At 46.8% G+C, this 16,201-nt stretch overlaps 1 protein-coding gene across 3 annotated transcripts in view; it reads right to left on the reverse strand.

The window, feature by feature from the left end:
* Positions 1-1,732: 1,732 nt before the first annotated feature.
* Positions 1,733-16,201, reverse strand: part of ABTB3 (ankyrin repeat and BTB domain containing 3) — a 334,406-nt gene continuing 319,937 nt past the window's right edge. For all 3 annotated transcript variants that reach the window (XM_070370211.1, XM_070370213.1, XM_070370212.1), the window contains 3 exons: positions 12,678-12,746; positions 10,300-10,413; positions 1,733-3,897 (listed from right to left, as the gene is read on the reverse strand). In XM_070370211.1, coding sequence (XP_070226312.1) covers positions 3,688-3,897; positions 10,300-10,413; positions 12,678-12,746 — 393 coding nt within the window. In that variant the 3' untranslated portion in view covers positions 1,733-3,687. The remainder of the gene's footprint in view (positions 3,898-10,299; positions 10,414-12,677; positions 12,747-16,201) is intronic.

The following is a 16,201-nucleotide window of genomic DNA, read 5'->3' on the forward strand; positions in this document are numbered from 1 at the left end:
TCAGACCTGCTTTGGATCCTGGTGCTGTGGAGAAGCTGGGAAATTTCTCCCTGACTTGAGCCCTGAGGCCAACAAGCCCAGGAAACGCTCCCCCAGTTGGGGAGGGTGTCCACCTGGGGCCGGTGGGAAAGGGAGTCAGGAGTGGGAGGATGTGAATACATCTCTGACCACTCAGCTGGGACTGAGGCTGGCGTATGTAAGGCGAGGGGCAGGGGGAGGTGAGTTGGGACCCCAGGATGATTGAAACAGATTTTTTTTCTCAAAGACTCACCTAGGATCCTTACCCTATATCCATGCCCAGAGCACACAGCCTGAGGTTAGTAAATGCTGTGTGTTAACAGCCTACATGAGACAACCCTGAGTGAAACATCACCCAGCTGGAGTTAAAACTTTTTGCCTGAGGCTTCCCAGGAAATCTCAGGGGTGGAGAGGCTCGCAGATCTCCTCCAATCCTTACCTGTGGCCTGACCGCACTTTCTTCCAGCTTCTGCCTTCTTGTGTTGGGAGCTCACACCTTTATCTTGGTGTGATTTGGGTGAAGAATCCTTCTTCAGGGGAGAATGGGTGGCACTCAAACCTGGTGTATATAAGAACCATTGTAAGCTAAGAGGGAGGGGGCAGCAGAAGCCAAGTAGAGCCGTTTGTATTGATACTTGTGGCTGCAGGCGCAGGAGTCATGTGATTTCTCACTGCAAACGGAAGGGGTGCACGGAGCTGAGTGGCCGGTGGGGAGGCTCCCCTGCCTCCCCCAGATACTAAGGGGCCCTTGTACAGTGGCTAAGAACTGAGTGAAAAAGCCCCCTGCCGGACAAGTGAAAGGCAAATGTTGCAGACACTTTAGCTTCCAAAAGGAACACATTAAATGCCTTCTTCACACTGATGCTACACAGAGGGTGATGCACAGTTAAAAATAAACCGACCTTCTGTTCTCCTGGCCTGACTCAGAATTCTGGTCCCTGGCACTCAGTTGCTTGGGTTGCTTCCTAAAGAAGAAACAGATGTCGAGTGCTAAGCAGGGGTGACCAGCCCTTGCCAGAGGTGCTTGTGACATCTGCTGTGTACTGGGCCTCACTGTCCCAGGCTCCAGGGGACTGCCTGGGCCTCTCCCCAGCTCCCCAGAGGTCTCAGTGGGTACAGCAAGAGTCCTCTTCTCCACCAGACCTGGGCTGGGTCAGGAGCCAGAGGGGATCAGCTGGAGACTTGGTTTGACCTCCCAAGGGTGAACTTTGACCCTCCATGACCCTCACCCCAATCCCAGAATGCTACCCCCATCCATAAACATCATTTCATGCTGGCCCTTGGGGCAGGGCATGCCAGGTTGAGACAACCTGTTTTCCTCCACTTCCCACCCCTCCCCTCCCAAATCTTGGTCAAGGCACGCAAGTGACACTCAGAACTCCACTCTCTGCGGACGTGTTCACTGCAGGAGGCAAAAGTGCTTCCAAGCGGCACCTATATGTCCTCTGCCTGACGGGAAGGAAATCCAAGGGTAGCACCCAGAGGTGTCTGCAGTCCCAGGGGGCTAGAGCTTGGTTAGCCAAGTTCTAGTTGGCAGAGCAGAAGGTGCTCAGCGACACGAGCACCTATCTTGTGCCTTCTAGATAGCGCCTTCATTTCCCTTGACTTTTTTCCTGCCGGGTCATCTTTTCCAATTTCTTAACCGAGTGACTTTCTTAGGCTACAGCTGGGTACGAGTTCACAGGTACCATAAAAACAATGCGCGGCTTGGGAAAATCATTTCTTTTAATGACAGAGAAAGCACACCAAACTATAACAGAAGCCCATCAGGAGTTGCCACTGTACATAATCAATGCCCAAAGGCCCTGAGCTAGCATCAGACATTCACAGGGAAGTCAGGCGCAGTTAAGGAAACATCCAGGCAGCATCTCTGAGGACAGGAGGAGGTGAGAGACAGCGAAGACTCAGGACATGCTGTGTATCTGTAACTTGGATTCCTCTGTAGACAGTTTGTTTTTTCCCCCTTCCTCATTGGATGGTAGGGGCTGGGGAGGTTTGCAAATGACCAAGTGGAAGATAAGCCTTGCATCAGCATCAGAGAAGAGCCAATACTGTAGACGGACGTGGCCCGCGTACGCCATGGGTCATACCCAAGAAACAGGACTTGACCTTGGTCCTCTGAACAACGGCTCAGGGGCTAGTACAACGTTTGAACAGCAGCTCCTTTAGACTCTGGGGTCTGTGCACAAGTTCCCAAAGGCATGCTAGGAAATATGTTTATCAACAAAACTTTGCCATCCCAAAGGGTAAGAGTCATTCTCCTAGTTTTTAACCGCATGTTATCTAGGTTTCAAATGAAAGGACAAGAAAGAAAAGGCAGCAACTCAGAGATTGTTTGGAATATTGTGGCACTTCACTAATCTCTTCTGCTTATAATATATGGCAGAGCAAACGGAACCCTGTCGATATAAACTTTCATTATAGATAACCCTATACTGTACACTCTTGGAATACAGAGAGAATCCATCCTATCATACATCTTTCATCTTTAAAAATAATCTAACATAGTCATATTCTCTGGCTAGTAACAAACTATTAACATCTTCTGAGAATACAGAGAGAACTCTGGGATTAATAGTAAATTCTCCAACGTGCTCCGCCCCCCATCCCCTATGCAGCATCATCTATGAACACATTTCTGCAACAGCATCTCAGGGATATTCATAACTATGGAAGGGAATGGATATGTTAGTTTCACCAAATGGACTTTTAGCAAGAAGTGATGGGACATTTTTACCTTGGCAAAAATGAAGCACAAACATAACAGTTTACAGGTTCGGGCCATGCAAATGCATGTGTGAATTTTTTAATGTGGGGGGATTTTATTCTCACCCCGAAACCACAATCAGCATGCAGGTTTTTTTTTTTCAACTATTGAGTTAGAGATAATTGTTGGCAGTGCAGCTCTTTTGTGTAACCATGATCACTAAGGCAAGGTTATTATTTCACCTTGTGTAGAATATCAGCAATATCTTGTCAGATGCATGTTTATACAGTACAGATCTGCTACTTACTGTTTTTTTCTTCAAAAAAGAAAAGAAATCTCAAAACACAGATCCCTAAACACAATTCAGTTGAAAATGAACTGTTAAGCTTTTAGAAATATATTTTAAACTACAAGGCTGCCCTGTTTTGGGGGTTTTTTATATGAACATTTTAAAAAGTTCCCACCCCTAAAAATTTGTCTTCGTTATTGGTAACAGTCTCACCAATTTGCTATCATGTTGACTCTTACGGAACTGCAGCTACTAAGGTCCTTAATGTGTAATAAATATAATGCTATTCAGGGTCAGTACGGTGAAGTTCTCCAACTGTCAGCCTGGAACCTGAATGACCTTTAGTCCTCAGTCCACCCACTGGGCAGAGGCCCTTGGCAAGGGGTGTCCAACTGCCGCAGGGGGGCTTTCAGATGAGGCCAGTGTGGCTGCCCCCCGGCCTTCTACCTCTGGATCCGGGTGCACTCGGATCTGTAGGCCAGTGACATGTCCTTTGTTTCTCAACAGGAGCTCACGAGAGCTGCATTTGCTTTGTCAAGAGCAGCTGAGGCAGTAGAGGCAGCTCCTTGGCTCAGCCAAAAACAGATGCCAGGTGAGATTTGCAGGTTCGTGTGAAGCCAACGCAGCAGCAGAACTGGCAAGTCCCCGGGGAACATTCCCTGGACCGGACGTCTCATACAACAGAACCTTTGGAAGATGACAAGTGGATTGACTGAATCCTGATGGCCAACGTCCTCTGTAAGTCCTGCAGCACATCCTGGCCCGTGCCCTCGCCATTTTTGTCATATAGGAGCTGCTTGAAGGCTTCATTTTCGATAAGGACCATCATGTTTTTGAGAAAGTAGCCTTCGCAATATGCTGACAGCTCTGTGACTCCAAGAAACTGTGGAGAGGAAGCACGAGATGGTTACGTTTCTGAAAGCACCTGTTTTCATCTATATTCTGGTGAATACCTATTAAGGTAGCTTGACCGCGACAGTGGCCCTGATTCTGCGTCCTTTATTGTATTCACCCCAGTGGACATGACCTTGTAGCTCCTCCCATCGGAGGGCTGAGTTCATTTCTCCACGCCTTGGCCTTGTGAGTTGCTCTGGCTAAGAGGATGTAGCTGTGTGAGAGGTACCAGTTTGGAGCTGGCTTGAAGTGTCTGTCTGTGCTTCTGCAAGCCCTCTCCCTGCCTGCAGACACAGTTCTAATCTCTTTACATGATGCATGCATGCTAAGTTGCTTCAGTTGTGTCCGATTCTCTGCAACCCTATGGGCCACACCCCTCCAGGCTCCCTGTCCATGGGATTCTCCAGGCAAGAATACTGGAGTGGGTTGCCATGCCCTCCTCCAGGGGATCTTTCTGACCCAGGGATCAAACTCGCATCTCTTACATCTCCTGTATTGGCGGGCAGGTTCTTTTCCAGTAGCGCCACCTGGGAAGCCCCCATAGAAGCTGCTAAATATCTTACCATGCAGATAACAGACCCCTCGGCAGACAATTACGTAGCTCACATTATCAATAGTGCTAATGCTGAGAAACTGATGGAGAGACATAGTTCCTGACAGACTAAACCAATACAGCAGGGCTGACATCAACCTGCCTCATGTTACAACCCCAAGCAGAAGACTTGGCAGACGGCAGACACCGTACGGATTTGCTGAATGTGTGAATGAGCAGTTCACTCTCACAGTTACAGTACCAGCAGCAAATATGTATTGAGAGCATCATGCTTAGACACTTTATGTGCATCATCTCATTTAATCTTCAAATTTCCTTGAGGCAGGTACTGTTACCACCTCTGACTTATAGATGAGGAAACTGAGACAAGAGAGTAGCTGACAAAAATTCAGACAACATGTCAAAGGCAGAACCAGGAGGTGAACCCTGTAACTCAAGTCTTGAAGGCTGTGTGTTTAACCATTAGGATGCACTGCCTCTAGCCTGATACCATTAAATCTTGGAAACGTGCTTGCTAGAGGAATTCATGTTTGAGATGAAGAAACAAATGTGGGTATGAGGGCTGGCTGTCTGTCTTCAGGCCTTTTCTTTGGTTTTCAAAGCTTGCAAGTCTCTCTCTTGCCATGAGCTGCATGCTCAGAAGTTAGTTATGTGCTCCCTGAGATGATATCCTGCTGCTTTATTTAGATGCTGAATTATCTAAATTATCTGAATGTGGAATTCTTTGTTCTGAACTCCCTGATATTCGGTCCATTAAGCCACAGATGCATTTCCAGCTGCTTGCTGTGGATGGTGGAATGATAATGAGGCAGTGCCAACAGGGCAATGGAGGAATGAGTGGGAGACTTGGATTCAAATCAGGGCTCCCCCATTCTGAATTTGTACCAAAGCTGCTTTATTTGGCCTTTGGCTTTAGGTTCCTTATTTTCAAACTGGAAATTATGTCCTCGCATCATGGACCTGTTGGGGGTACTGAGTGGAACGTAACTGATGGTGGGACTCTGTCATCTGCACACTTAGGGAAGGCAGGATAGCAAGGGCACTGAGGGAGGGGGCTCTGGAATTTACTCCAGACTGTACCATTCCAGCCATCTGCTGCTGGGTGAGCTATTGAACCTCTGTGTCCCAGTATTCCTATCTCTAAAATGGGGGCAAATAATAATACCCACCTAATAAGCTGTTGCTGGCCTTAGGTGAGGTGATACATGGCACATTCGGAACAGTGGCTGTTTGCAGTCAGCATCAGCACTCACTCAATATTAGCTGTCATGCTAAATGTACACTATTTATAATTATTACTCTCATCTCACTCATTTATATCCAGGGTCCCACGTGGACAAAGTAGTGGCTAGGTTAGGATAAGGGGAATTGGCTGTATCTACAGAACCTAGTTCAGCTAACTGGCCCATAGTAGGACCAAGCCTGTAACCTTGAACTCACTGACCCCATGTGATAATTCAGTGAGCCAATGACCTGTCTTCATAAAAATCATATGCAACTTTGGGCAGGTCAAATCACTTCTCTGGGCCTCAGTTTCCCAAACCACAAAATGTGGGGGCTTGGACTAGTGAGTACCATGCTCTTGAGTATTTAAGACATGGACATACCAGCTTATTCTGTGAGAGGCTTAGGGAGCTTATTGAGGTTTATCAAGTGAGTAGGTTTGTTATTACCCAAATGTTACACAGATGCATAGTATCCTGGAGCTGGAAGAGTTCTTGCTGCTGCTGCTGCTAAGTCGCTTCAGTTGTGTCCGATTCTGTGCAACCCCATAGATGGCAGCCCACCAGGCTCCTCCATCCCTGGGATTCTCCAGGCAAGAATACTGGAGTGGGTTGCCATTTAGGAATGTTTTAATTCTTTCAAGATGAATCCAGTTTTTTGAGTTACAGAGAAAAGGCCTCATTGTACATGTGGGGAAACTGAGGCTCAGAGTTGCCTATCTCTGATTCTGGGGACACAGAGAGTCCCCTTCTCTTACCACTCCTAGCTACTTGCTTTGTATAGGAGCGTTTCTTATTGTAAGCTAGTGTAATTAGAGAATAATAAGTACTTTCATGCGAAGAGTTGACTCATTGGAAAAGACTCTGATGCTGGGAGGGACTGGGGGCAAGAGGAGAAGGGGACGACAGAGGATGAGATGGCTGGATGGCATAACTGACTTGATGGACGTGTCTCAGTGAACTCCGGGAGTTGGTGATGGACAGGGAGGCCTGGCGTGCTGTGATTCACAGGGTTGCAAAGAGTCAGACACGACTGAGCGACTGAACTGATCTGATCTAAGTTTATACATGGTGATATTTACTGAATGGTGACTATACATCATATGCTTGCCTACTTTTACATATCTAATTACAGACAGAACTGGGACTGGAACTCTCACCATCTAGACCAACAGTTGACAAACTACAGGCCTCAGTGCCAAATGTGGCCCACTATCTGGTTTTATAAATAAAGTTTTATTAGGACACAGCCACACCCATTCATTTGTATATTGTCTCTGGCTGCTTTTGCGCTACAAAGGCAGAGCTGAGGAGGATCAAAGTGACCACATGGCCTCTGTGAATATATTTACCTGGATCGTCACAGAAGAATTTTGCTGACTCCTGTCCTAGACAAAATTTTTTCAAGTGCAGAGACCATGTCTTACCAGATGTGTATTACACATCTGAATACACACATTCAAATATGTATACAATTCCTGGTAAATAGTGGGCACTCAATAAATACTAGGGAACAAATCCCTTGGTTTCCAAACCCATGTTCTTCTCATCACAGTGCCCCATTGAGTTTACTGCCTTAGCTTAGATTCAATTTGATGAACAGGCTTGTTCTTTTTCTCAAGCTGAAAGACACCCTGCAAGAGCCATCAGAGGCTCCAGAGCCTCTTCTTCATGACTGAATAGTTTGGGACAGCTTTGCTAGGAAAACAAAGATGATGAAGCCATGCATTTATGGGCTGGACTTCTCTTCTCAATAAAACTCCACAGATGTCGCCAATGGTTATGTGCACAACAGAAGTAATGCTGCCAAGAACTTGCTGATATTTGAAACATGGTTGTTAGTACCTAAATGCCTGTATTTCTGAGGGTTCCAAACCAAGTGTTGGTTTCTTTCTTTTCTGGCTCTTTTACTAAACCAGCCTCAGTCTGCAGCACAATCTGCCAGTAACAGAATCCACATGGCAGGTGACTGTCAATGCTGCAGGATCCACAGCACAGGGGAAGCAGCGCATAGAGGGGGCACGGGGTCATGAAGGGCAGGTGTTGACCTTGGAATGTCCCAGGATGAGGCTGAGAGGGTAGGCAGAGGCTGGCGTCTGCAAAAGGCCAAGCTCTGGCTGCAGAGGCACATACATGAAAGAGGCAGTTCTTTGCCATAGGTGCTGTAAGCCTGTAGCACAAACGTATTCCCAGTCCGGGCTCACGTTGCGTTGGCTATGTTATTAAATAGCAAGAGAGCTACAGAAGCTGCCTGCCAAGGAGGCTGAAGTGATTAAAATGGGGCTGTGGCGTGCAGGCCTTGCTGCATTCCCAAGGACACAGGCCACGGCAAAGCCACTGTGGATGTGGGGTTCACAGGGCAATTTGGGCATCCATGGCCAGGGGACGGGGCAGAGGAAGGTGAAACTAATCAGGCCCTCTTCCTGGGTAGAGAGTTTTCTCTGGATGCTTTTTCTGCAAAGTAACCAGTTTAAGATAAAAAAATTTTTTTGTTGTGTCCCAGGAAACCAGGTTTTGGTAAAAGCCTCATTTAACCAAAACACCCACTGCTAGTGGGGAGCAAGTAGCCTCCCTGTATCTGTTGATTTACTAATGACCAATCAGAAAATCTTTTGAGTATCAAGAATTATCACAAATATTTCAAACATGTATTAGGCCAGACTGTAAACACAAGGAAGAACCTGTGCTCTGAAGTGAGGTTTACCCTTCTAGGCATATACACCCAAAGAACCGAAAGCAGAGACTGTAATGGATATTTGCACACCCCTGTTCACAGCAGCATTATTCACAGTAGCCAAGAGAAACTAAATTCTGACACATGCTACATCATGGATGAACCTTAAAGACATTGTGCTAAATGAAAGAAGCCAGCCACAAAATAAGCCAAACAAATACTGTATGATTCCACTTAATATGAGGTACCCAGAGCAGTAGAACTCATAGAGACAGAGGGTAGGATGATGGCTGCCAGGGGCCATGGAGGAGGGGGGAATGGGGAGCTTGTATTTAATGGGTATAGAGTTTCAGTTTAGGAAGATGAAAAGTACTGGAGATGGATATTGATGATGGTTGTACAACAATGTGAATGTACTTAATGCCGCTGAGTTAGACACTTAGAAATGGTAAGTTTCATGGTAAACGGTAAGTTTCACATTGCATATATTTTACCACAGTGGAAAAAAAATCTCAGTCACAGTCGTGTGACCTTAAGCAAGTTACTTCACCTCTCTGAGCCTCTGCTTCCTTATTACAACATGGATTAATGAAAGGATTGTGGTGAGCATTAAAAAAGGTAATGCAACAAGGCTCTAAGCACAGGGGCTGTACATGAAAAGGGCTTAGAGAATGTTGACTTAAGACAAAATAGTATCTCAACCACGACTTGTTTTTTTTTTTAACAACAAGCAGAATAACTGTTATTCACATCAGTGGTTCCTCTACAGACTGTGGATGTGGGAGGCATATGTGCTGAGCTCCAGTTCTATCAAAGAGGCATGCTTTGTTTTAAATGAACTCCTAATTCATCTCATTGTTTCTTTCTAGCAGATGCTAATCCCCCTGTCCTGAGCACATGAACCAAAATGAAGTGGCACCTGGCCACATGATTTTAATCTCCACTTGTGAAATAAATTGGATGAAATTGGTGGTTCACTGATTTTACTCCAAAAACTGGAGTGAGGATTGGTCTTAGGGCTGAAATCACAACTGTCGCCCTAGGAGCCTGCTTAAAATATAGATTCCTGGATTCCCCAGCAGAGATCTGGGATGAAAGGCCAAATAGAGATTCCAAATGTCTCCCCAGGTGTTGGGTCCACCTGAGTAGGAGGACTCCTTGGACTTCTTTAGCATTGACAACCTGTTCTCAACCTTGGCACATCTGAGAGTCACCCAGGAAGTTATGAAAAAAAATATCTCTTTTTCCCAGGTTCCACCCCCAGATACTGATGAATTGGTCTGTGAGAGGTCCCAGACATGGGGATTTTAAGTGAGTGCCCAGCTGATTCTTCGATGCAGCTAGTGTTGGGAACCTCAGTTCCAGAATAATGGTTCTCCCCCATGAACAACCCCAGAATCACCTGGAGGGCTTGCGAAGCTGCACACGACCAGGCCTCACCCCCCAGTTTCTGACTCAGTAGGTCTGAGTGGGGCCTCTAATGTGCATTTCCGACAAGCTCCCGGATGATGCTGGTGCTGCCGGATTGAAGACCGCTTGGAGAACCACTGTTCCAGAACTTTGCTGCTTAAGTGTGTGGCCTGTGGACTAGACCAGGTGCAGAGGCTTCACCTGAGAGCTTATAAGAAATGCAGAACCAGGGCCCAGCCTGGGCCTGCTGAAGCAGAGCCTACAATGTGATTCATGCACACGCTGGAATTTGAGGATGTCTATGCTTTTAAAACTTCTGGCTTTCTGCTCCATTGTATTCTGGAGGGGCGTAAGAAGGGAAAGACATCTCTCTTAGAGCAGGAAGCAGACCTTAGGAAGAACGAGGTCAGCTCGGCCTGAATGCACAGACCCAGCATCCACCCTCTGCCCAGACTCAGAGCATCTGCAGAGAAAGCCTCTCCCACAAAAGTGCATGGGGCATGCTTGGACAACGAGAATGGGATTGATTACCTTGGCATGGTTGTAAATATCCACACAGTTGTCGGTATTGATGCTTTTTGCACAGATAATCTCACAGTGTCGCTGCAAAGCCTCCAGCTGGAAAAATTTAGCGGCAGACAGGAGCTAAAAAGCATAAAAAGAGCCTGTTAGAGGTTGGGAGGTGGAAGGAAAGCAAAGACTGTGGTGAGAAAACCCTTCATCTCCTACAGTGGAACCCAAGGTGCAGGCACTGAGAATAAAGGGTTGATACATCACTTTAAGGCACAAAGGTTACACAGGCGGCCTAGGACCCGGCAACAGAACTCGACTGTGGGGGCAGATGGCAGAGGGGAGGCGTGGGGTCGAAGTGAATCAGATTTGCATCTATTGCAGCAGGAAGTCAATCAAAGATGCTTAAAATTGTTACGTCCAGAAATAAGGGTCAACGTTTTTATTTGTGTGTGTGCTCAGTTGAGTCAGACTCTTTGTGACCCCACGGACTGTAGCCCACCAGGCTCCTCTGTCCATGGAATTTTCTAGGCAAGAATACTGGAGCCAGTTACCATTTCCTCTTCTAGGGGATCCTCCTGACCCAGGGATCCAATCTGTGTTTCTTGTACCTCCTGCATTGGCAGGCAGATTCTTCACCACTGAGCCACCTGGGAAGCCTGAATGCTCTTAGTTAGCAGGATGGATATCGAGGTGACTCACTTCCTCTGTTCATTCAGGTCTCAACACAGATATCACCTCAGGTCTCCTCGCTCCATCACTGTCTGTCTCCCTTAACCTGTCTTAGTCTTCTTCGCAGCCCTTCTCACACCAGACATGATGTCATGCCCATCACCTTCCCCAGAGACCGGGAGGGCAGGGATCTCTGCCCCTCTGCATCACAGTCATATCCCAGCCCTGAGCACGGTACCTGGCCTCGGAAGATGCTGAACAGAGGAAGGGGAAGAAAAGGACTGAAGCAAGAATTCAAAGGGATTGCCTTTGGGGAAAAGACTGAGGGATGGAAGGGAGATGGCTGGATGAGGGGCTTTTTAAGTATTACAAAGTTCTTCTGTATTATTTACATGATTGAAATGTATGTTCATTATTCTAATTTGAAAATAGCTTTTTAAAAGGTTTATAAAAGAGTCTGAGTCCTCAGAGTGCAGTCTAAGTTCTGAGGCTATGATTTGTCAGAGGAGTGGTCCAGAGGGACAAGAGAGGAACTTTGGGGGGTGGAGGAGTGACCACGGAAGTTTCACAGAATAAGAACAAAGGGATAAAGGGCTCCACAGTGAACACACAGCCCCTGTGGTAAGCATCTTACAAACAGAAACTCTTAAGATCTTCAAAACCCAGTGGGGTAGATATCGTCGACCCCATTCTGTAAGTATGAAAGCTGAGGATGAGAGAGGTTAAATTACTGGTCCAAGATCACAGAAGGGGCAGAGCCTGGATTTGAAGCCAGTCTGGCCCAGAGTCCATGTGTGAACCACCATGAGGGGTCACTTCTTGAACGACTCCTCATGTTTTAACATCTCTCATCAGGCCCCCTGGACTTCTGGCACCTGAATGGGGTCCTGGCTCTTTCTCTCAGGACTAGCAGAGTCATTTTGGCTTCTGGTTTAAAGCTACCCTGGTGGCTCAGCTGGTAAAGAATCCGCCTGCAATGCAGGAGACCTGGGTTCAATCCCTGGGTTGGGAAGATCCCTTGGAGAAGGGAATGGCTACCCACTCCAGTATTCTGGCCTGGAAAATTCCATGGACTGTATAGTTCATGGGGTTGCAAAGAGTTGGACATGAGCGACTTTCACTCACTTAAAGCTACCACCTTTGACACAAGAGTCCCACTCCTAGGAAGGAGCAGGGGAAATCTTGGCTTTGGACAGATGGGAGCAGAAACAAGGCCCGAGGAGCAAGGAGGGGGAGAACACAGAGTTACAAGAGGTGGACAGGAGATGGGGAGAGCCAGGGAGCTGCTGAGTGAAGCCGGGAGAGCTTGCAATTGCCTCTTAGCTTCTGCCTCAATGGACACGCTGAGATTTGAGGAAAGCTTTCAGATGAAATGTTTTTCCTACAAATGACAAGGGAGAAATCGTCAAGGATAGTTTCTGATGATGCTATTTGAGCCCCAGCTGTGCCTGGAACTAGAGGTAGCCTCAGACTCTTCAGTAAATTTCCTTTCCTCCACACCCAGGGCCAGATAAAATTAGGCTTCACTCAGCTGCTGTTGAAAGAGATCGGACTAGCACATCCAGCACCCCAGCCTTCCAGGGATGGGCTCTAGGGAGAAGTCCTTGAGAGATCTAAGGGAGGCAGGCAGGACCCCCAAGCCTGCATCCAAATGAAAACCAGACACAGGCTGCCCCCAGACACCACCCATGTAAGCCACCCACTCAGGACCACGGCAGGCTGCTCACCTCCATTATCTCGTTGTTTTTAATGAGAAGCGACTCTGGGCCACCGTAGTAGAGATACTGCATAACCAGCTGGAAAACAGAACATGGTGAGCAAAGAGCACATGGCACACAGACACGGTCATCTTACAGCCACCCAGTCGAAGCCTCAGAGTGGCTCTGAGTCCCTGCGTGGCATCCCTTCACAGGGGTGGCCATTCCCCCTGGATTGCTGCCTTTCAGGAAGAAGTTCCATTCACAAGTTTTATAGGCCGGATATGTTTTCTTACACCATGCTGTAAATCTGTTGCCCTGTGGTTCACCCTCAGGGCCAAATTAAACAATTCTAAGCTCTGCTCCCCAGGACAGTTTTCCCCCATCTATGGGTGACAATCATGGGTTGTCTTTTCACCCCCACCCTCACTGAGCTGCCCAGAACTGCAGCACACGTGGCATGACTTAAAGACCCTGAACCAGCCGTAGTTCTCCTGGGACATGACCCGGTTTGACCGGAAACCTCTGGTTTCAGCTTCAGAGGGTGACTCTGGGCCACCACAAGACCACCTTCTCCTTATTATAGCTGGATAAGGGCCAAGATGAAGTCATTAAGGGTCCAGGGTCTCAGTGTTTTATTGATGGTGTGAACTGTCCAAGCCAGGCTTCATACACATGACTGGATGGTGTGTAAAGTCCCAGAGCTTTGGAAAGTGGTGTCTCTTGGGCAGAATGAAGCCCAAGGCTGCGATAGTATTGGCCGTCACCACCTCCCATGAAGCTAGTGTTAAAACTTTAGGTGGTGTGTACCCTTCCCACTGGCCACAGTCTCCACATTCTCTAGTGTTTTTTGCCTGCCTAGGTGACACACTGACTTCAGCTGCCTGACCCGAAGCCGCTGTGCTGGAAAAGCCTGCAGACTGTTTACATCCCATCCCTGGGCCTCTGGACAATGAGGTGACTGGACTGGGTTGCCCTCTGTGGTCCCTTTCGGCTCTGACGGTCAGTGACCAATTCAGAACAGTGGTTAAGAACAAGGTCCTGGAGTTGAACTGCTTCGGTTTCTGACTTGGCTCTGCCACTTAAGAGCTGTGAGAGGTGAATTAAGTTAGGCCCTCTATGCCTCAGTTTCATCATCTGTAAAGTGGGGATAATATTACCCACCTCATGGGGTTGTGATGAAAATTAAATGAGTTAATACATGTAACAGGCCTAATAGGGACCTGGCAGATACATGGCAAGAACTCAGTAAATGTTAGCTTTTTAATTTTCTCTGAGGGTGAAAAATCTTTTTCTAGTATGAATGACCTTCCATTTTCTTTCTCAGGTCATTCAACATCGTTTGTGACTGATCTCAATCTACATTTTGCAAGTGGGTTTAAAGTAATCACTTCTAATGTAACTCAATGACAAAAAACAAATAACCCAACCAAAAACTGGGCAGACGACCTAAATCAACATTTCTTCAAAGAAAACATACGCATGGTCAATAGGCATATGAAAAGATGCTCAGCATGGCCAATTATTAGATAAATGCAAATCAAAACTATAACAAAGTTGTACCTCACACAGGCCAGAATGGCCATGATTAAAAAATCTACAAATAATAAATGCTGGAAAGGGTGTGGAGGAAAGGGAATGCCACCACACTGCTGGTGGAAATGTAAATGGGTGCAGCCACTGAGGAAAAGAGCATGGAGGCTCCTTAAAAAAACCTAAAAATAGTCTTGCTACGTGATCCAGCAATCCCAAATCCTGGGCATGTATCCAGACAAAACTGCAATTTGAAATGATACATGCACCCCAATGCTCACAGCAGCACTATTTACAATGGCTAAGACATGAAAACAACCTAAATGTCCACTGACAGATGAATGGATACAGAAGATGTGTGTGTGTACCTATATCTATCTATGAATACATATATATATATACACACAATGGAATATTAGTCATAAAAAAAGACTGAAATGATGCCATTTGCAGCAACATGGATAGACCTAGAGATCATCATTCTAAGTGAAGTAAATCAGAAAGAAAAAGACCATATGATATCACCGATATGTGGAATCTAAAAATGTTTTGATTTAAAGTACAGAGTTCGGACTTTTCTGGTGGTACAGTGGTTAAAAACCCGCCTGCCAATGCAGGGGACCAGGTTTGATCCCTGGTCCAGGAAGATTCCACATGTCCTGGAGCAACTAAGCCTGTGAGCCACAACTATGAGCCCACGTGATGCAGCTACTGAAGTCCACATGCCTAGAGCCTGTGCCCTGCAACGAGAGGAGCCCCTGCAACGAGAAGCCGGTGCACCACACTAGAAAGTGGCCCCTGCTCATCTCAGCTAGAGAAAGCCTGTGCACAGCAGTGAAGACCCAGTGCAACAAAAATCAAAGCACCCAGTTCAGTGGTTTTTAGTGTATTCAAAATGTACAACCACCACCACAAGCTAATTTTACTTTATTTTGGCCACATCACTTGGCATGCAGAATCTTAGTTCCCATGCCAGGGATCCAACCTGTGCCCCCTGCAGTGGCAGTGTGATCTTAACCACTGGACTGCCAGGGAAGTCCCACCACAATCTAACTTTAGAACATTTTCAACTCCCCCCTGGAGAAACCTCGTGCCCATTAGCAGTCTCACCCATTTCCTCCTTGGGTCAGTCATGACATCTACTATGATTTGCCTGTTCTGGACATTTCATATACATGAAATTGTACAACATGTGCTCTTTTGCATCTAGTTTTGTTCACTTGGTGTGGTATTTTCAAGGTCACACATATCACACTCCTTCACTTCTTCTTTACTGCTCAACAACATCCCATTGTATGGATGTCCTACAGTTTGTATATCCATTCATCAATTGATGGACATGTGGGTTGTTTCTGTTTTTTCACTGTTGCTGAAATGAATGCTGTTGCTTTGGATTGATTTACTTTTTCAGATCTCACCTGCCACTCCTCCCTCCTCTCCTTCTAATCTCAACTGTTGTTGTTCAGTCACTAAGCTGTGTCCGACTTTTTGCAAGCCCATGGAGTGAAGCACTCCAGGCTTCCCTGACCTTCACTATCTTCCACAGTTTTCTTAAACTCATGTCCATTGATGCCATCCAACCATCTCATCCTCTGTTGCCCTCTTCTTCTCCTGCCCTCTATCTTTCCCAGCATCAGGGTCTTTTCCAATGAGTCGGCTCTTTGCATCAGGTGGCCAAAGGATTGGAGCTTCAGCTTGAGTAGCAGTCCTTCCAGTGAGTATTCAGGGTTGATTTCCTTTAGGATTGACTGCTTTGGTTTCCCGCTCCCAACCACTTGCCTTTATCAGAACCTACTACCGTCTTTTTCACTCTGCTTTTGCCCACGCTCTTCCCTCTGCTTGGATGCCCTTCCCTTCTTCTCCACCTGTTGATCTCTGGCCCCTCTTTCAGGATCTGGCTCAGTAGTCACCTCTGCGAAGCTTCCGCAGATCTGCTTAGATCTCTTAGCTGCCTCCCACCCCGTGCTGGGCGGCACACTGCCCACGACTGCAGCGTTATTTCCCACTGGGGTCTGAGGGTA

The sequence above is a fragment of the Bos mutus genome, chromosome 5 (assembly GCF_027580195.1).
Source record: "Bos mutus isolate GX-2022 chromosome 5, NWIPB_WYAK_1.1, whole genome shotgun sequence".
NCBI classification, from domain to species: domain Eukaryota; kingdom Metazoa; phylum Chordata; class Mammalia; order Artiodactyla; family Bovidae; genus Bos; species Bos mutus.